The sequence below is a fragment of the Myxine glutinosa genome, chromosome 13 (assembly GCF_964187855.1).
Source record: "Myxine glutinosa chromosome 13, kmMyxGlut1.1, whole genome shotgun sequence".
Lineage (NCBI taxonomy): Eukaryota > Metazoa > Chordata > Myxini > Myxiniformes > Myxinidae > Myxine > Myxine glutinosa.
The window spans coordinates 40,953,348-40,974,934 of NC_136273.1; the positions used below are offsets into that span (position 1 = coordinate 40,953,348).

Below are 21,587 nucleotides of genomic sequence, written 5' to 3' on the forward strand. Positions count from 1 at the left end.
GAAGCTTGTAAAGGACGGGGGTGATGTGGTCATGGGTCCGCGAATGGGTGAGTAGACGGGCAGCGGAGTTCTGAATGTATTGGAGTTTATTGGTGATTATTGAGGGTGAACCATAGAGGAGGCTGTTGCAGTAGTCGAGACAGGAGGTGATGAAGGCGTGGATGAGGGTTTCTGCAGCCGTGGAGGAGAGGGATGGACGGAGACGGGCGATGTTTTTCAGGTGAAAGAAGGCTGTCTTTGTGATCTGTTTAGTGTATTTGTCGAAGGAGAGGGTTTGGTCAAAGATGATGCCAAGATTCCGGATGTGAGGGGAGGTGGATACTGGGAAACCGTCGATGTTGAGGGCGAAGTTATGGGTGGATTTGGTGAGCGTTTTTGGGCCAATGATGATTATTTCAGATTTATCATAGTTAAGTTTGAGGAAGTTGATTTGAAGCCAGGATTTTATTTTAGTGATGCAGTTTGTCAGGATAGAGTGGGTGGCGGTGGAGATGGACTTGGTGGAGATGAAAAGCTGGATGTCATCGGCGAAGCAGTGGAATTGGAGACCATGACGGTGGATTAAGTGACCAAGGGGGGACAGGTACAGGATGAAGAGGAGGGGGCCAAGAACTGAACCTTGGGGGACACCTTGGGGGAGGGGAGCAGTGGGGGATTTGCAGTTATTGATGGAGATGAACTGGCGTCTGTCAGAGAGGTATGATTTGATCCAAGAGAGGGCAGTGCCGGTAATGTTAAAGGTGGTTTCAAGTCGGGTGAGGAGGATGGTGTGATTGATGGTGTCAAAGGCGGCGCTGAGGTCGAGGAGGATGAGAATGTTGAGGTTGCCAGCGTCAGAGGAGAGGAGAAGGTCGTTGGTGATTTTGAGGAGAGCAGTTTCAGTACTGTGGTTGGAGCGGAATCCGGATTGGAATGTTTCATACAGGTTATTGGCAGAGAGGTGATGTTTGAGTTGAGTGGCTACAGCGCGTTCCAAACCTTTTGACAGAAAGGGTAGGTTGGAGATGGGTCTGAAGTTATTTAGGGTGTCAGGGTTGAGTCCAGGTTTTTTCAGAATGGGGGTAACAGCAGCAATTTTGAGGGATGGTGGGACGATGCCTGTAGACAGGGAGGAGTTTATTGTTGCAGTGATAAGTGGAGAGAGAGCAGGAAGGGCCTTGTCAGGAGAGAAGGACACATAGTCCAGGAGCAGCTGCATATGACTGCGTACAGTGGGTGCAGAGAGGGTCGGGTTTGCACACAGGATTTTGAGGCAAACACAGAGTTGAGGCATTCGGCATTGTCATGTGTGGAGTCAGCTGTGTAGCCGTTTGAGGTAAGGGAGGGGAGGGAGGGGGAACAAACACCAGAAACAGATTTGACCAGATGCCACCAGGATTTGGAGGAAGGAGAGAGCTTTGAGAGTTCAGTCTTGAGAGTAGAGAGATAGTGCTTCCTGGCTCTCCTGAGGGCAGACACACACTTGTTCCGAGCTTTGTGAAAGGAACTGCCTTCAGTTGGATTAGCCTCCCATGAGGCGAAGGCAAGTTGTTTCATGGCAACTGCCTCACCACAAGATTCAGTGTACCATGGACGGGAGGAAAGGTATGACAACTGAAGACGAGATGGGATAAATCTGTGCATGAGAGAGAGCAGTTTACTTTGGAAGAATTCCCATGATGAGTTGATGTCAGAGGCAGCAGAGATGGGAGACCAGTCCAGATAATTGATGGCTGCTTGAAGACCGTGCCAGTCGGCCTGGGTGAAATGCCAGACTCGTCGACGCTGAGGAGGCTCTCTGAGAATGGCCAATCTGAAAATGGCCAATCATACAAAATTTGTGTACGGATTTGGACGAAATTATGTGGAAAGTTTGTGTATATGACAAGGACGAAATTATTAGGTTTTGGTGAAGATCCTGATCCGGATCCAGATCAGAGAATTTTTTCGTGATTCTTCATTGAGTGATCGGTCTAAAACCGATATATACTTATGTATATATATGTATATATATATATATATATATATATGTGTGTATATATATATATTGTATAGCATGATATCTCAGGTTCTGGACGTCACAAGTTATGATAAAAACTTGGTGGATGAGTTCGTTAGGTGACTGCAGGTCTGTATGGAATGGTCTCTTTAGAAAGGTAGTAAAACTAGAAACAGCAGATTAAATATTTTACCTGGAAGCATTGCTGGGTACACATGGGTACACGGATATTGGCAGGAATGGTGGGTAGTTAAGGTACAGATCAGTGTTTGTTCATTTCTCACCCCAAACCACCCTCACAGCCCCTAAAAATTTAAGAAACAAACGAATATAAAAATAAGAATAAAACAAGAATTATGTCATACAGAGCACGATACTTGCAAAATGCAACCACTCCAAAAGAAAACGTTGTCATGGATACGTCAAATTGTCAATTTCATTAAGATTCAAATTGACGATCTAAATCAAATATCGGGTCAATCGGATTAAAATTGATGATTTTTCAGATGAAAATTGATGATATTAGAAGTTTGACCTGGAGTTGACCTTTTGACATTGAGTTGACCTTTGACCTTTTGCCCTCACATAGTTGGTTTCACATATCAGCGATACACTATGTAATTGCTGTTTAATTTCCAAGTTAATAGGCTGAAAATTGATGATTTTCAGATGAAAATTGATGATTTTGGAAGTTTGACCTTGAGTTGACCTTTGACCTCAAAAATAGTTGGTTTAACAATTTTTTGATGCAATATACAAATGCTGTTCAATTTTCAAGTCAATCGGATGAAAAATGGCGATTTTAGAAATCTGACCTACAGATGACCTCAAAATCAATATAATAGGCTTCTCAATTGTGATGGCCTCTGCAACTTGATGAAGTTTCATGACGATCAGTTTCGAATTGTGACCTGCAGGCAAGTGACAAACAGACAAACAAACAGACATACAGACAGAATAACAAACACAACCGACCAATATACTTGAAAAATCTTCGATTTTGCAAGTAATAACTAGAAAGAGCAATCAGAGATTGCAGACCCTCGCCAGGGTGTGTTTTCAGTGGTTTTTAAGGCTTTTGTGTTAAAACAAATATGGCGGCCGAACCACGTGACCAATGACGTCATCATTATTTTTTCTCTCCAACAATTTATCCCTATATGATGCTGAAGAAATTTCATCTTCATCGGATGAAGTTTTGTACTTGTCGAATTATGACGTCATAATGGAGGCACATATGTCATCATCATTAACATATGTTATTCCACATGGGGAGTTCTTTGCAATAAGCCATGTCTTCATTTTTTATATGCAGCGCTTTCAGAGATATAGAGGTGCAAATTGTTTCGGTTTTTCCAAGATGGCGGGCGAGCACGTGACTGATGACGTCGTAATTATCATTAAAAAATTATTCATGTGGAGTTGCACCTATGGTTAAAATTTCCTATCAATCGGACGAACGGTTGCAGAGAAAATCATATTTATTCTGTGCGGACAAACAAACAGACAGATGAAAAATCACTCATAGAGCGACATTTGGCAAAAGAGAACAAAATATAATGACACTGAGTAGAGCATCCTTTTGACCTAAAAAAAATCAGTGGTTGAATTCAATGACCTGATATGCAAATCGTCTTCAAATTTTAAGTTAATCAGATGAAAATTGACAATTTTAGAAATTTGGCCGTTTGACCTTTTGGCATATGTTGACCTCAAAAATAGTTGGTGGTTGGTTTCAGTAGGCTGATAGGCAAATCCTATTCAGATTTCAAGTCAATCGGATGAAAATTGAGGATTTTAGAAATCTGAGAAAAATGGTTGACCTTTTGGCCTATATTGATCTCAAAAATAGTGGGTGGTGTAATTCAGTTAACTGATATGAAAATCCTATTCAAATTTCAAATCAATCGGATGAAAATTGAGGATTTTAGAAATTTGAAAAAAGTGCTTGACCTTTGGCCTATGTTGACCTTGTGATCTATGTTGATCTCAAAATAGTTGGTGGTTGAATTCAGTTCACTGATATGTTAATCCCATTCAAATTTCAAGTTAATGGGATGAAAATTGAGGATTTTAGAAATTCGAAAAAAGTGGTTGACCTTTGGCATATGTTGACCTTTTGGCTTGCGCTAATCTCAAAAATATCTGGTGGTTGAATTCAGGAAGCCGATATGTAAATCCTATTGAAATTTAAAGTAAATCGGATTAAAATTGAGGATTTTAGAAATTTGAAATTGTTGTTGACCTTTGGCCTATGTTGACCCTTTGGCCTATGCTGATCTCAAAAATAGTTGTTGGTTAAATTCAGTTCACTGATATGTTAATCCCATTCAAATTTCAAGTCAATCGGATGAAAATTGAGGATTTTAGAAATTCGAAATGGTTGTTGACCTTTGGCCTATGTTGACCTTTTGGCCAATGTTGATCTCCAAAATAATTGGTGGTTGAATTGAGTTAGCTGATATGTAAATCCCATTCAAATTTCAAGTGAATCGGATGAAAATTGAGGATTTTAGAAATTTGAGAAAAATGTGGTTGACCTTTGGCCTATGTTGACCTTACGACCGATGTTGACCTCAAAAATAGTTGGTGGTTGAATTCAGTTAGCTGATATGAAAATCCTATTCAAATTTCAAGACAATCAGATGAAAATTGAGGATTTTAGAAATCTGAAAAAAGTGGTTGACCTTTGGCCTATGTTAACCTTGTGAACTATGTTGACCTCAAAAATAGTTGGTGGTTGAATTGAGTTAGCTGATATGTAAATCCCATTCAAATTTCAAGTGAATCGGATTAAAATTGAGGATTTTATAAATTTGAAAAACGTGGTTGACCTTTGGCCTATGTTGACCTTTTGACCTCAAAAATATGTAGGATTTTGACGGACCACGAACTCTACCATTTGGTGAAGTTTCGTGGAGATCGGTTTAAAATTGTGACCTTTAGGCAAGTATAAGTGAGCGGACAGACAAACAAACAAACACACACACACACACACACACACACACACACACACACACACACACACACACACACACACACACACACACACAAACACACACACTTAATTAATTGTACAGTATCGGTTGTTCCTAAACGTAAATAATTTAAAGGATTGTTGTAAATGATGTTAATTTCACAACATCCCATATTCAACTTTATTTAAATTGTAAACCTCAAACATAGTTTCTCCACCTAAAGCAAGAACCTTAACCCGTAAGCAATTGACTCGTTTCCCGACTGCATGGATCATCAGCTGGGCACCGTTCTTCCTCGAGGTTTCGATCCTTTCAGCCCAGGACCTCTCCAAACGGCGGATCCACAACCTCGATCATGGATCCACATCAATAGATGGTAAATCAGTGGATCCACAAGTTGCGTCCAGGCAGTCAACACACACACACACACACACACACACACACACACACACACACACACACACACACACACACACACACACACACACACACACACACACACACACACACACAAACAAACAAACCGGAGTGATCAACATACTTGTTAATTTTTTTTTTTTTTGCCAAGGAACAAACAGACAAATGCAATACTTTCTCCTCAGGCGAGGGTAATACACCAATAGCTCTGAACGAGGGCAATAAAAATGCAAATTCATTTCTAAAACTCGAGATGAACGTGAGTGTAAACAGTTGGCCTAATTAATAAAACACACAAAGATTTTTTAAAGTTCATTCAACTCTTGTTGCCAGGCAACGGAAGCACGTGCGCCTGGTGTCTGTGACTTCTCATCAACCCACGACACCACGCCCCATTCGACTTAAACCCGTCTGTCATTGGTCGGAGTACCGGGCTGCGCATGCGCAGGACGAATGCATCGCCACGACGTATAAACACACGAAGAGGCGATATTAACCAAGCTGATGGTTTTTGTGGTCGTGGTCGGCACCTGCTGCTGTACGAAAACACGTTTGGATTTACCTTTTTATTCCAATTTACCTATAACGACACTCTGACGTACCTGGATATAGAATACAGTACAACGCTGGGGTTCAAGGTGTTCGGAGTGCTGCCATTGAAGTCCATTGACGCTTTTCCGCAGTATCGGCGTTCCTCCCGGGACTGACGATGGTTTCTGCGCTCACAGTTGTAAGTATGTACGTTCACCTGTCCGCCTCGTCATGGACATGTCTGTTTCGTCCGCTTACAGGTGTCATTCTCACCTTTAGACCAGTAAATGTATTATTGTTGGTGTTTTTGATTGATTGAGAAGGTCATGTGAACATTGGTTGTTTGTGCGGTGTTTATGGTAATTATGAGCATGGTGTCATGTCCTTGCTCGGTCCTCCTTTGTCCAGGTAACGCTTCTCACTGTAGTTCATTACAACACATTACATTACATACCTGTCGCCCTTCCATTTGATGCGAGGTGTGCGTCCTTGACGTGGTCACCGAAACCTCATCGCACGTCCTCGTATCACCCCGTCCAGTGAATGGTCGAAGAACGGGATAAACAGCATGTCGATCCTATAGGTACACTATTAAAACCTTAAACGTGAACCTCTGGCATATACATCACACGGGATAAACAGCATGTCGATCCTGTAAGAATACTATTAAAACCTTAAACGTGAACCTCTGGCATATACATCACACGGGATAAACAGCATGTCGATCCTGTAGGAATACTATTAAAACCTTAAACGTGAACCTCTCACATATACATCACACGGAATAAACAGCATGTCAATCCCATAGGAATACTATTAAACTCTTAAACGTGAACCTCTGGCATATACATCACACGGGATAAACAGCATGTCGATCCTATAGGAATACTATTAAAACCTTAAACGTGAATCTCTGGCATATACATCACATGGGATAAACCATGTCGATCCTGTAGGAATACTATTAAAACCTTAAACGTGAACCTCTCACATATACATCACATGGGATAAACAGCATGTCGATCCTATAGGAATACGATTAAAACCTTAAACGTGAACCTCTGGCATATACATCACACAGGATAACAGCATGTCGATCCTATGGGAATACTATTAAAACCTTAAACGTGAACCTCTGGCATATACATCACACGGGATCAACAGCATGTCAATCCCATAGGAATACTATTAAAACCTTAAACGTGAATATCTGGCATATACATCACACGGGATAAACAGCATGTCGATCCTAGAGGAATACTATTAAAACCTTAAACGTGAACCTCTGGCATATACATCACATGGGATAAACAGCATGTCGATCCTATCAGAATACTATTAAAACCTTAAACCTGAACCTCTGGCATATACAGCACACGGGATAAACAGCATGTCGATCCTATCGGAATACTATTAAAACCTTAAACCTGAACCTCTGGCATATACAGCACACGGGATAAACAGCATGTCGATCCTATCGGAATACTATTAAAACCTTAAACGTGAACCTCTGGCATATACAGCACACGGGATAAACAGCATGTCGATCCTTTCGGAATACTATTAAAACCTTAAACGTGAACCTCTGGCATTTACATCATGTGGGATACAAAGCATGTCGACCCCATTGGAATACTATTAAACCCTTAAACGTGAACCTCTGGCATAGACACCACACGGGATAAACAGCATGTCGATCCGAAAGGAATACTATTAAAACCTTAAACGTGAACCTCTGGCATATACATCACACGGGATAAACAGCATGTCGATCATACAGGAATACGATTAAAACCTTAAACCTGAACCTCTGGCATATACATCACATGGGACACAGAGCATGTCGACCCTACAGGAATACTATTAAACCCTAAAACGTGAACCTCTGGCATATACATCACACAGGATAACAGCATGTCGATCCTATGGGAATACTATTAAAACCTTAAACGTGAACCTCTGGCATATACATCACACGGGATAAACAGCATGTCAATCCCATAGGAATACTATTAAAACCTTAAACGTGAATATCTGGCATATACATCACACGGGATAAACAGCATGTCGATCCTATAGGAATACTATTAAAACCTTAAACGTGAACCTCTGGCATATACAGCACACGGGATAAACAGCATGTCGATCCTTTCGGAATACTATTAAAACCTTAAACCTGAACCTCTGGCATATACAGCACACGGGATAAACAGCATGTCGATCCTATCGGAATACTATTAAAACCTTAAACGTGAACCTCTGGCATATACAGCACACGGGATAAACAGCATGTCGATCCTATCGGAATACTATTAAAACCTTAAACGTGAACCACTGGCATATACATCACATGGGATAAACAGCGTGTTGATCCTGGAGGAATACTATTAAAACCTTAATTGTGAAACTCTGGCATTTCCATGACACGGAATACTATTAAAACGTGAACCTCTGGTATTTGCATCACACCGGATAAACAGCATGTCGATCCTATCGGAGTACTATTAAAACCTTAAACGTGAACCTCTGGCATATACATCACATGGGATACAGAGCATATCGACCCTATAGAAATACTAATAAAATGTGACCCTCTAGTATTTGCATCACACGGGATAAACAGTATTTCGATCCGATAGGAATACTATTAAAACCTTAAACGTGAACCTTTGGCAGTTACATCACACGGGATAAACAGCATGTCAATCCTATAGGAATACTATTTGTTTATTTATTTATTTATTTATTTAATGAGCCTAGTCATTGTATTTGTTCTACCTGACCCACCGACACGTTCCCTTGTTGTCGAATGGAAAAGTTTTTGCGGAAAAGTTGTTGTTTTGTTTGACTGTAGTGAGACCTAAAATACCTGGTCGACCGCCCAGAAGCATTCTGTACCAACCAGTTGTGCTTATGGTTCCTAGTACAGGAAGCCCTTGGCACCCTAAATAGATCCCAATTGTGAAATACACACTTTGGTGACTTTGAGCTGAAAGTTAAGGTGATTGGGGTTATTGTGTCCCAGACTGGTGTTTGCACCATATGTTACAGGTCTCCTATCTCCTGCTGTTGCCTTTGTTAGGTGTCCTGATTTGTTTATCCACAAGCTTAGATCATGTATGTATAAATAAATAGCACCGCAACGCGGCCGTAACCCCTCAGCCCATGCATGGTGAAAGGAAGCATTGATGATGATTTGTTATTTGAAGCGAAATTGGATACCGAGTAGGAACTGCAAGTAATGAAATTTTCACCCCATTAACCCATTTCGCGCCCATGAACCTTCCTCTACTCAACCCCAACACACACTGCAAAAATGGATTTAATCGGACAAGCCGTTCTCCTTGAAATTTACGGAAATCAAAAGTTGACGGACGCCCGGACGCCTGCCCGCCCGGACGCCCGCCCGCCCGGACGCCCGGACGCCCGCCCGCCCGGACGCCCGCCCGGACGACGCCCGTGACGACAATACCCCTTCGCCCATTGGGTTGAGGGGTGAAAAGTGTCATCCGTGTTGGGTTGGTAAGGTATGATCGGTTGGTTGTACTATGACCACCTCGCGATGTTATTGAAGTCCTTAATATGGCAATCTAAAGACTTGAGCACATTGGATAAGATACCTGCTTGGTACAGTACCCACGGAAAGTCTACACCCCCTTTCAAAATTTTCACCTTTAGTTGCCTTATAGCCTGGAATTAAATTGCATTAAATCAGACATTTTCCACCGTTATTTACACATCGTAACCCACAACTTCCAAGTGAAAAACAACTTTTACAAATTTTAGAAAATTAATTAAAAATACTAAACTAGAATATCTTGGTTAGATAAGTGTCCACCCCTCTGAGTTAATACTTGGTGGAAGCACTTTTGACAGCAGTTACAGCTGTGAGTCTGTTAGGATAGGTCTCTACCAACTTTGCACACCTTGATTGCAGAATATTTGCCCATTCTTCTGTATAAAACTGTTCAACATCAGTCAATTTGCATGGGGAGTGTTGATGGACAGAAATATTCCAATCATGCCACAGATGTTCGATTGGATTTAGGCCGGAGCTCTGACTGGGCCACTCAAGGTCATTTATCATTTTGTTCCTCAACCACTCCAGTGTAGCTTTGGCTGTGTGCTTCGGGTCATTGTCATGTTTAAAGGTGAACTTCCGTCACAATTTCAGCTTTCTTAGAGGGCAGCAGGTTTTCCTCTAGGATATTTCTGTATTTTGCTCCATCCATTTTTGTCCCCCGTCGCACCGCGGACCGAAAGGGGGACTATGGTTTTCCCCTCCGTCCGTGTGTGCGTCTGTCCGTGTGGGCGTGCGCGCGTGCGTGCGTAAGCGAAGTAACGAATTCTAATTTGGTGTGTGGGTGCAACCCACGTCAAAATCCAAGATGGCCACCGCCATGTATGTCTGAACCTTGTGAGCGGAATATCTTGAAAAATAAGCGAAGTACCAACTTCTAATCTGGTGTGTGGGTGTATCTAGGCATAAGGAAGAACGCTATTGAAAATTGGGTCGCCACGTCAAAATCCAAGATGGCCGCCACCATATATATGTCTGAACCTTCTGAGCGAAATATCTTGGAAAAATAAACGAACTACTAACTACTAATCTGGTGTGTGGGTGTATCTACGCATAAGGGAGAATGCTATTGAAAATTGGGTCGCCACGTCAAAATCCAAGATGGCCACCTTGCGTCTTCCACTTTGTCAACTCATCACTTCACCAACGGGGGACCTAGGTGTAACGCTTGTTCCTTCTAGCCTGACAAGTGCACCAATCCCTCCTGATGAGAAACATCCCCATAACATGATGCTGCCACCACCATGCTTCACAGTAGGGATGGTGTTCTTTGGGTGATGTGCTGTGTTGGGTTTGCACCAAACAAAGTTTTGCATTTAGGCCAAAAGTTCCATCTTTGTTTCGTCAGACCACAAAACTTTTTGCCACATGCCTTCAGAATCTCCGAAGTGGTTCTTAAGGTGGGTCTTTTTGAGTAATAGCTTCTGTCTTGCTACACTATCGCACAGGGCAGACTTGTGGAGTGCTTGGGATATTGTTGTTACATGCACACAGTGACCTGTCTTTGTCATAAAGGCCTATAGCTCTTTCAAAGTTGCCATTGGTCTCTTGGTGGCCTCTCTGATCAGTATCCTCCTTGCTTGGTCATCAGTTTGGAGGGATGTCCTGATCTAGGTAGTGTCCTGGTGGTACCATGCACCTTCCACTTCCACTTCTTAATGATTCTGTGTTCCAAGGGATATTCAAGGCCTTTGAAATATTTTTATACCCATTCCCTTATCTGTGCCTTTCCACAACTTTACCGGAGGTCTTTTGAAGGCTCATTGGTGCTCATGGTTGAGTCTTTGTTGTGAAATGCACTACCCAGCAGAGGAAACCTACAGGTGGAGCTGATTTTATTCTGGAATAATCAGAATCGCTACAATTTAATACAGGTGAAGGTGAATTAAGTAGGTGTGTGAATTTGAAGGTGATGGATTACGCCTGAGCTAATTTACAATTGCTATTATAAGGAGGGACGATACTTATCCAACCAAGATATTCTCGTTTTGTATTTTCAATAAATTTTCTGAAATTTGCAGAATTTGTTTTTCACTTGGAAGTTGTGGATTATGATGTGTAAATAAAGATGGAAAAAGTGTGATTTATTGCATTTTAATTCTAGGCTACAAGACAGCAAAAGGTGAAAAATTTGAAAGGGGGTGTAGACTTTCTATAGGCACTGTGTATCCATAGCAACAGTTTGTTGCCCTTTGTCCCTGAAAGGTCGATTTTTTTGGTGCGCGATCACTTCAACATCAAGCCTGGTATTGGCTTAACGGTTAAGGTGGCTGGCGATCTTGTGGTATTGAGTCAGATCGAGTCGCTGCCGTGCCATTGAAATAACACCAGGTGGGTTGACTCGGCCTGTCACCCTTCCGAGGTCAGCAAAATGAGTACCGGCCTACCGGTAACTGGCGCACTGCATCAGCGGCACAGCAACGCTTCCAGCAAATGATGAAACCAGCAGCCATAAGCTGCATCTGAAACAACTTCAACACTATGTTTGTTGATTTTTCCTTTTTATCAAACAGTTGGGTTGGTGCTTCGTGGGAATGGTTGTTGCGTCAGAGTGCACACACGGTTCATCGGAAGGGACATCAAACCGAGTGACATGTTTTCTAGCATTGTTGGCGCACGGCATAGATAATGCGGTGACTTTTGAAAAGAGTAGGCGATTGTGGCCAAATTCGAAATCCCTGAACTAATGTGCATCAGCAGCGTCGCTACACCTCAGGAATAATGCAACCAAGTCTGGCCGAATTGGCAATTTGATTATGCAGTATATGCATTTGCTCGTAATAATAAAGGTGAATATTATAAAAATTCCTGGCAAATGTATAAATAACAGTATGGACGACGTTGAGGCAAATGGGAAAGTGAAATGTATTGTCATTTCAGGGCATGGCAGCTTTAAGCCCTTTTTGCCTTGTCATTTGTCTTGCTGACAAATCCTTGAGGCAAGAATGGTTCGGTCTAAAACTGGTTTTGGCATCCGGTGTGATTTCATCATGCCCGATGGCATTTGGAGCCTTTTGAACTCGCGTCACTTTTGTCTGTCTTGGTCCCACTGACTGATCGCTGTTCAATCGCCAGACGCATCTACACAAAATGTGGTGGACAAATTGGGTGTGTGACATAGACAAACTGATTCGATTTTGGTGAAGATCCGGATCGGGATACGATAATTTCTTTTTAAAAGTGATTCTTCACCATTGAGAGATGGGGCCAAAACGATACATAACACGATATTTCAAAACGTTGTGGACGGATCCTGATGAAACTTGGTGGATGATTTGGGTCTGTGAAAATTGGGTGGGCTCCAACATGTAAACTGTTCAGCCTGATGGAGGTTTGTGTTCTACCGAGCGCCGTTCTTGTTGAGATGTTTTTCCATGGGTACATTGAGAATTTCCCCTTCTGGTGAAACTCCCAATATCCAGAATCGCTGCTCACCTCCACTCATTTGTTCCTTCTCCCCCACCCCCACCTTGGTGGAACCAACTTCCACATCCTCTTTTATTTCATTCTTCTCTCCAGGTCTTCAAGATAGCTGTTCACCGCCGTCTCAGATCATTCCCCATCAAAAACCATGATATTTTCTACCCCCAAGCCCACCTCCTTTCAAATTCCCTGTTTTTCCTTCCTGAGAGTTAGCTCATGTATCCATCTTATCCACCGCATATGTCCTCCCCCACCCCTCGTTCCTCCCCACTCCCCATATTTGTCCAATTCTCCCTCTATTTTGGCTGTCAACTCTGCTGTAAGTGTGTTTTCTCCCCTATTTATTCTGATCCTGATCCATTCAATGGTTCGCAATGAAATAAATAAATACTAAATAAATAAATAGTTCCTGTATAAATCGGACATTGATTTCTTGGCTATACTGACATTGGCTGGCCTTTGGGTGACCAATAGACCCTCCTCTGGTGTTACTTTTTACTAAAATGTACCCAGGAAACTTGTACGGATCAGTCTGGAACTTGAAAGTCCCTGGAGTGAAGTGTTGCCCTATTCCATTGGTTCAATGTATTTGGGTGTGCGCTTTATTTATTTATTTTATTTATGTGGATTGGGTTCAAATTTCTCCCTTCTATAAATGCTAGCAGATATTGATATGTAGGAAGTGTAAAAATGACTGACATTGCGCTGAGCACATAAATGAGTTGACCAATATTCCAAACAGTTAGTTTATGCCATTACGGACTTGCTTGAAATCGTGCGTCCATTCATAAGGCAAGGAAGAGTATCTTCCCGTGAAGCGTAGTCAAGGTATCGCCGGCACCCTGGCCCAATTCCAAATACCTGCTCTAACTTATAAGGGGCACTGCATCAGCAGCACCCCTGCGAGAAGTGATGCTGGTGTTCAACCACGCGCTGCATATGAACGATGACATTGATAGAAGAAGCGACACCGTGTGCTAGGTGTTGAACAAAGAGCTTATGATCACCGTCCAATGATGTAACCAAAGTGTTGCTGATAACTTGCACGACACAGCCAAAGTTCACTTTGATAAAGCCATTTTCCCTTAAGGTTCATGATGGACAGCAATCAAAGTCCAAAACTTATCACGTCCATGACGCTCTTGTTGATTTTGTTCAGTGTTTTTAAATTATGCTTTATATTCCCTGAACTTTGTCAAATGATAAGTTACATTTCCCTTTAACAATAAAATGAAAGCTTTTGAATTGTACGCTCCTCGAGTTCTTAAGCAATTATGTATGTACTTGGAAATTGAGAAATAGGATGGAATGTTGTATGCCCTGTTTAATTATATAATAAATGTTATATGCACACTTGACACCAATAATTCTGTAAGATCGTACCACATTTTGATATGATCCTGCTTACTGTAGTCCCATGAAAGTTTACAAGCTTAAACAACTAGTAGCTTTTGAAATGACGTTCTATAATCGTAAAAAAAAAAAATTGTTGCGATTTATGGATGTATTTATTTATTTATTTTCATTTTGGAAAATGAGTTTTAAACCTTGTTTTGAGTATTTAAACAAAAATGCAGATTAAAAAGAACAGTCTCAGATTCAACATTTGCTGAGGAAGCCTCATCAGGCTCTACCTCCATGCAGAATTCTTTGAGCTGTGCGATGTTTGAGGGGTTTCTTGCATGCACAGCTCGTTTCAAATCCCCCCACAACATCTCGATGGGATTTAGATCCGGGCTTTGACTTGGCCATTCCAGAACCCTCCATTTCTTTCTTTTCAGCCATTCCTTGGTGGATTTAATGGTATGTTTAGGGTCATTGTCATGTTACAAGGTCCACCTTCGTTTGATCTTCAAATTTCTGACATATGGCCTCACATTATCCTCAAGCACCGTCTGGTACAATGAAGAATTCATAGTGGACATAGTGGCCATAGATCCTGGGCGGCTAAATTTCATCGTCCTTGTTGGACTGACCTGGTTTTATAAGATCGAAAACACGAGTGTTGACTTATATTGTTACAGCCCTTGTCGAGGCCAGGTTTCGCAAGCATTGGGTTGCAACATTCATCGGGGCAACCGATACCGCTACCCCGGGCGAACTCCGTATTGCAACCCATTCTGGCGTCCCAAAATGCACCGTTCACACCTTTCATGATGTGATCAATGAAGTCAAAACGCGTATACATCAATTTGTTTGGAAAGGACTGGCTTGTGCTCCTGACCGCAACTTAGAAAGCAACAACCGGTTGAGCTACCTTCTTCAGTACCTTCCTCCCTACCCTTCTCCATTGCAGGTGAAGAGTGAAGGTCCGGGCCTCGTTCCATTCTTCAAGACCACGTGCATATATTTTGTTCTGTGGTTGCCATCAGGATCCTGGGCGAGTGCTATTGTCAAAGTCCTGCCAATCCTGTGCCTTTCTGCTTTTGTGGCGGCCCGTGGGACTGCTTACAGACCTTCTGCCAAATACTCTCGTCGCGTGCTTGCTGGGCTTGTCTTCTCGGCGGCTGGCGATGCTTTTCTGGTTTGGCAGGATGACGGCTTTTTTGAGCATGGTAATGGTGGAGAAAGGCTTTCAATTTCCAGCTCTAAGTAAAGTTTTTTTTTTTTTTTTTTTTTTTTGTTTTTTTTTAATCCTTGTTGCTTTTGGAAAGTTTTGACTTGGTGCCACCTGATTTGTGAATGATACCTAAGGTACCTAAAAGTTATACTGATATCGTGATGGTAAAAGACGAGTCAAAGCTTCGAGCAATCAACGAGTAAAGTTTAAAATGCATTTATTTTGATAGGCTTTGACAAAAAAAATAAAAAATTAGCATTGTTTCCTTAGATGTCGATCCCCAACTTTCGTGTAAACAAATCGAAAGAAAAATGTTAATTGATTTGCTCTCCATTTGATTGAAGTTTCAGGAAAAACACAACAGGCCTATTGAACTGAATAACCAGCAGCACTCCATTCTCCTTGTGTGTACAATTAATGTTGGCATCCACAAAACATTTACTTGGTCTCTGGTGAATTTTCTACTGGAACAACTCCCAAGGACTGTCCTGTCCAAATATATAAATCGTGGGGGATAGGTTTTATTTTCTCCTTGAAAGGTTTACACGATCATCGATGCAGAGTTTCATCCTGGCATTTGCAGCAGGATGGAAGTTCCATCGGGGATTGAATACAGAATCGGTGAATAAAAAAAACAACAAAAAAAACACAACATTTGCCACCAAATAAATAAATCATTCCTCATGGAAAGATCATTCGCGTCTATGTTCCATCGACGTCATGATGTCATCGTCATGACGAACAAGTTGAATAATTGCTATGAACAGGTGGAGGGATTTCTATATACGAGCAGGGGTACCATGTTACCCATTGCTGTTCTAATCATGTTTGTATTTTGAAGAAATAAATATATATGTATATTTATTTTTTTTGTGGGGGCCGAAAACACTTCCCTGCACCCACTAAGAAATACGGACTGGGATAATTTCAAATTACCTTTCACATAGCTACAAAGGCTGAGGACGTTGGTTCCCAAACCTTTTTGTTCACAGCCCAAAATTTGAAATCGCATTCGCCTCACAACCCAAATGGTACTGGTACCTACAACACAAATTGTCGGAGAAAAATTTTGAACGTGAAAAACTTCTCTCGAAAACAAGGATTTTGAGGTGCGTTATTAATTTTTTTTAATTTTTTTTTGTTATTGTTTTGTTTTTTTCCCCCACAATTTTCACAATTCTCTCATGTATACACACTAACACACGCACAGACAGACACTCACACGCAATACACAGACACAGACACACACACTCACAGACACGCACACGCACGCACACGCACTCACATGCACACGCACTCACATGCACAGGCACTCACATGCACAGGCACTCAAACGCACAGGCACAGAATATACATATATATACAGTCAAGTGAAAAAGTAAGTACACCCCATGTAAAGTTTTGACTTTTTCAACATATTTCAACATACAGTTATTTGATCTTCATTTCAACAATATCGATAGATAAAGGTGATATAATATAACAAACATCATGAAACATTTACATTTTGTAGTCCATTGTATAATTTAAATAAACATAAATGCAAATTTCGCATGTGGAAAAAGTAAGTACACCCTTGGCTCTAATAGGTGGTATTGCCCCTTTTGGCAGAAACAACCTCAAGTCGGCGTTTCTTATAACTGTCTACCAGTCTCTGACATCGACTGGGAGAAATTTTTGCCCACTCCTCCATGCAGAATTCCTTCAGCTGTGCGATGTTTGAGAGGTTTCTTGCATGCACAGCTCGTTTCAAATCCCCCCACAACATCTCGATGGGATTAAGATCCGGGCTTTGACTTGGCCATTCCAGAACCCTCCATTTCTTTCTTTTCAGCCATTCTTTGGTGGATTTACTGGTATGTTTAGGGTCATTGTCATGTTGCAAGGTCCACCTTCGGTTGAGCTTCAACTTTCCGAAAGATGGCCTCACATTATTCTCAAGCACCCTCTGGTACAATGAGGAATTCATCGTGGATTCTATGATGGTGAGCTGCCCAGGCCCTGATGCAGCACAGCTGCCCCAAACCATAATATTTCCACTACCATGCTTTACAGTTGGTATCAGGTTCTTGTGGTCAAATGCTGTTTTTGGTTTTTCGCCAAACGTGTTCTGGTACTGTGGCCAAATAGCTCTACCTTTGACTCATCTGTCCAGAGCACATTGTTCCAGAAGTGCTGGTCTTTGCTTCGGTGTTCATTAGCAAACTTTAGTCTTGCCCTGATGTTCTTTCTGGACAGCAAATGTTTCCTCCTGGCACCCCTCCCATGTAGATCAAATTTGTGCAGCCTCTTTCTAATGGTAGACTCGTGCACTTTGACATCAACAGTGGCAAGAGCTACCTGTAGGTCCCGTGATGACATTCTGGGGTTCTTAGAGACTTCTTTCAGCATCTTGTGGTCTGCTTTCGGCTGAACTTGCTGGGGCGGCCTGGCCTGAACAAGTTGGCAGTTGTTTGGAATCTTCTTCACTTGTAGATGATCTTCCGGACAGTCGAATGATTGATTTCAAATTGTTTGGAGATCTTTTTAAATCCCTTCCCAGACTCGTAGGCATCTATAACCTTCTTTCTGAAGGCCTCAGAGAGCTCTTTTGATCTAGGCATGGTGACGCCGCACACTTCAACAACAAAGAGCAAATCAAACTAAATGTCTGAGGTTTAAATAAGACAGGTTCCTCCAAGATCCTCTCTAACGATGTTCTAATCATTTGCACCTGAGCTGGTGCACCTGATTCAAATTTTAGGTATTTGAAGTTGTGATAAATGTAGGGGTGTACTTACTTTTTCCACATGCAAAATTTGCATTTATGTTTGTTTAAATTATACAATGGACTACAAAATGTAAATGTTTCATGATATTTGTTATATTATATCACCTTTATCTATCAATATTGTTGAAATGAAGATCAAATAGCTGTATGTTGAAATATGTTGAAAAAGTCAAAACTTTACATGGGGTGTACTTACTTTTTCATGTGACTGTATATATATTTAAATATTATTTACAGGCTTGGTCATGTTTGGTGATATCTTTTTAACGATTCCGAATTTATGTACATATATTTAAATATTATTCACAGGCTTGGTCATGTTTGGTGATATCTATTTAACGATTCTGAATTTATGTACGTATATTTAAATATTATTTGCAGGCTTGGTCATGTTTGGTGATATTTTTAACGATTCCAAATTTATGTACGTATATTTAAATATTATTCGCAGGCTGTCATGTTTGGTGATATCTTTTTAATGATTCCGAATTGATGTACGTATATTTAAATATTATTCGCAGGCTTGGTCATATTTGGTGATATCTTTTTAATGATTCCGAATTCATGTACATATATTGAAATATTATTCGCAGGCTTGGTCATGTTTGGTGATATTTTTGACGATTCCGAATTTATGCACATATATTTTAATATTATTCGCAGGCTTGGTCTTGTTTGGTGATATCTATTTAACGATTCTGAATTGATGTACGTATATTTAAATATTATTTGCAGGCTTGGTCATGTTTGGTGATATTTTTAACGATTCCAAATTTATGTACGTATATTTAAATATTATTCGCTGGCTTTGTCATGTTTGGTGATATCTTTTTAATGATTCCGAATTGATGTACGTATATTTAAATATTATTCGCATGCTTGGTCATGTTTGGTGATATCTTTTTAATGATTCCGAATTTATGTACGTATATTTAAATATTATTGGCAGGCTTGGTCATGTTTGGTGATATCTTTTTAATGATTCCGAATTGATGTACGTATATTTAAATATTATTGGCAGGCTTGGTCATGTTTGGTGATATCTTTTTAACGATTCCGAATTGATGTACGTATATTTACATATTATTCTCAGGCTTGGTCATGTTTGGTGATATCTTTTTGACGATTCCGAATTTATGTACATACATTTTAATATTATTCGCAGGCTTGGTCTTGTTTGGTGATATCTTTTTAATGATTCCGAATTGATGTACGTATATTTACATATTATTCTCAGGCTTGGTCATGTTTGGTGATATCTTTTTAATGATTCCGAATTTATGTACGTATATTTACATATTATTGGCAGGCTTGGTCATGTTTGGTGATATCTTTTTAACGATTCCGAATTGATGTACGTATATTTACATATTATTGGCAGGCTTGGTCTTGTTTGGTGATATCTTTTTAATGATTCCGAATTGATGTACGTATATTTACATATTATTCTCAGGCTTGGTCATGTTTGGTGATATCTTTTTAATGATTCCGAATTGATGTACATATATTTAAATATTATTGGCAGGCTTGGTCATGTTTGGTGATATCTTTTTAACGATTCCGAATTGATGTACGTATATTTACATATTATTCTCAGGCTTGGTCATGTTTGGTGATATCTTTTTAATGATTCCGAATTTATGTACATACATTTTAATATTATTCGCAGGCTTGGTCTTGTTTGGTGATATCTTTTTAATGATTCCGAATTGATGTACGTATATTTAAATATTATTCGTAGGCTTGGTCATGTTTGGTGATATCTTTTTGACGATTCCGAATTTATGTACATACATTTTAATATTATTCGCAGGCTTGGTCTTGTTTGGTGATATCTTTTTAATGATTCCGAATTGATGTACGTATATTTAAATATTATTCGTAGGCTTGGTCATGTTTGGTGATATCTTTTTAATGATTCCGAATTGATGTACGTACATGTAAATATTCGCAGGCTTGGTCATGTTTGCCATCGCCCACGTGTTCTACATTGCCGCCTTCGGCCTCACTCCCCCGGCTCTCCCCATTGCTGCGATCACGCTGTCCTTCCTCCTGATCAGTTTGGTGATCATCCTGCCTTCAATTCCCAGCTTGGAACTCGCCATCGCCGTCGCCATATATTCTTTGCTGCTGGGCCTGATGGCCTGGCGGGCCACCGTGCTTGCCATACTGGAAGCAGGACCGGCTGGCATCCCATGGCCACGTCTCTGCGCCGTCGTGGGAGCCATCTTGTTCTTGTTGTCCGACCTGAGCCTTGCCGTAAACCGCTTTGTGGTGACGCTGCCCCTCGCACGAGCTCTCATCATGATTTCATATTATGGAGCACAGCTGTGCATCGCATTGTCTGCTCGTGGTGGTGAACGTCGAGAGATTAAGCCTAAGGAGCAATGAGCATTTTAAATATGATTGGCTGTTGTGAAGCCTTCAGTCTTTCGGTAATCCTGAGTATGCCTTGTCGCTGATGCTCCTTATATCCTGGAAGGAATGGATTTCTCTTTCCCCTTTTTCTCTATCCGAGCATGTTGACAAAAGAGGACAAAGCAATTCTCACTTTTATTTAAGTTTGCCTTAGTTGTTTGTTTATTTGTTCACACCTTGCTCTCTGCGTATGTACGAAAAGCTCAGAGAGTGAGATCTTTGAGGCTTCTGACCTTGAGGCTGTGAAATGCTCTTCCTCCATATTTTTGTTTTTTAAACCTTGACATTTTTTGAGAAGGGGGGGGGGGGGGGAATTGATGGGAAGAGGGCATGCGGCATCATGTATCGCGAGACATTCTCTCCATGGGCCATTACAATGGACCACGACCCAGAAGGTAGGATATTCAGGCCATTTTGTTCCTTTTTCCACCTTTGCCAGCACTCCAAGGTTACCGCACTCTGTCGTCCGTCCAAGTTTTCGCTGCTGGTGTTGAGCACATTTCCATCCTGCTTCGTATAAATCTTCTGTGTTCCTCGGTTTGAGGTGTGTATATAAATGATTTGCACAAGTATTTCACATTTCGTTTTCCTGATCTTTTAAACACGAGATACTTGTTTTTATTTTGTTAATTTAATTGCCTCCACCTTACGTGTCGAATTACTCAATTTTTTTTATTGCAAAGTAATATTTTTTATTTTAAGTTTTTAATCTTGGAGTGTTAATTTGTAAACGGATTCAGAAAATGTTATGATTGGTATGAAAAATGCAATTGAGGGTGAAGGAATCGCGCAGTTACGAATGAGTGAAGATGGAGGCCGAATGAGTGGATTTCACAAGGTGAAATGGTTCATTCAAAGACGTTGATTTATGTGCGGATTCATGTGATTGATGCTCTCGACTCTTGCACCTTTGATTAAATAGTTCAACATTA

General features: G+C 40.9%; 1 protein-coding gene across 1 annotated transcript; it reads left to right on the forward strand.

Annotated features, from left to right (window-relative positions):
* Nucleotides 1–5,816: 5,816 nt before the first annotated feature.
* Nucleotides 5,817–21,587, forward strand: TMEM86A (transmembrane protein 86A). Its single transcript, XM_068134317.2, has 3 exons — nucleotides 5,817–6,103; nucleotides 15,204–15,462; nucleotides 20,192–21,587. The coding sequence occupies exons 1-3, from the start codon at nucleotides 6,083–6,085 to the stop codon at nucleotides 20,626–20,628; spliced, it is 717 nt and encodes a 238-aa protein (XP_067990418.1). The 5' UTR covers nucleotides 5,817–6,082; the 3' UTR covers nucleotides 20,629–21,587.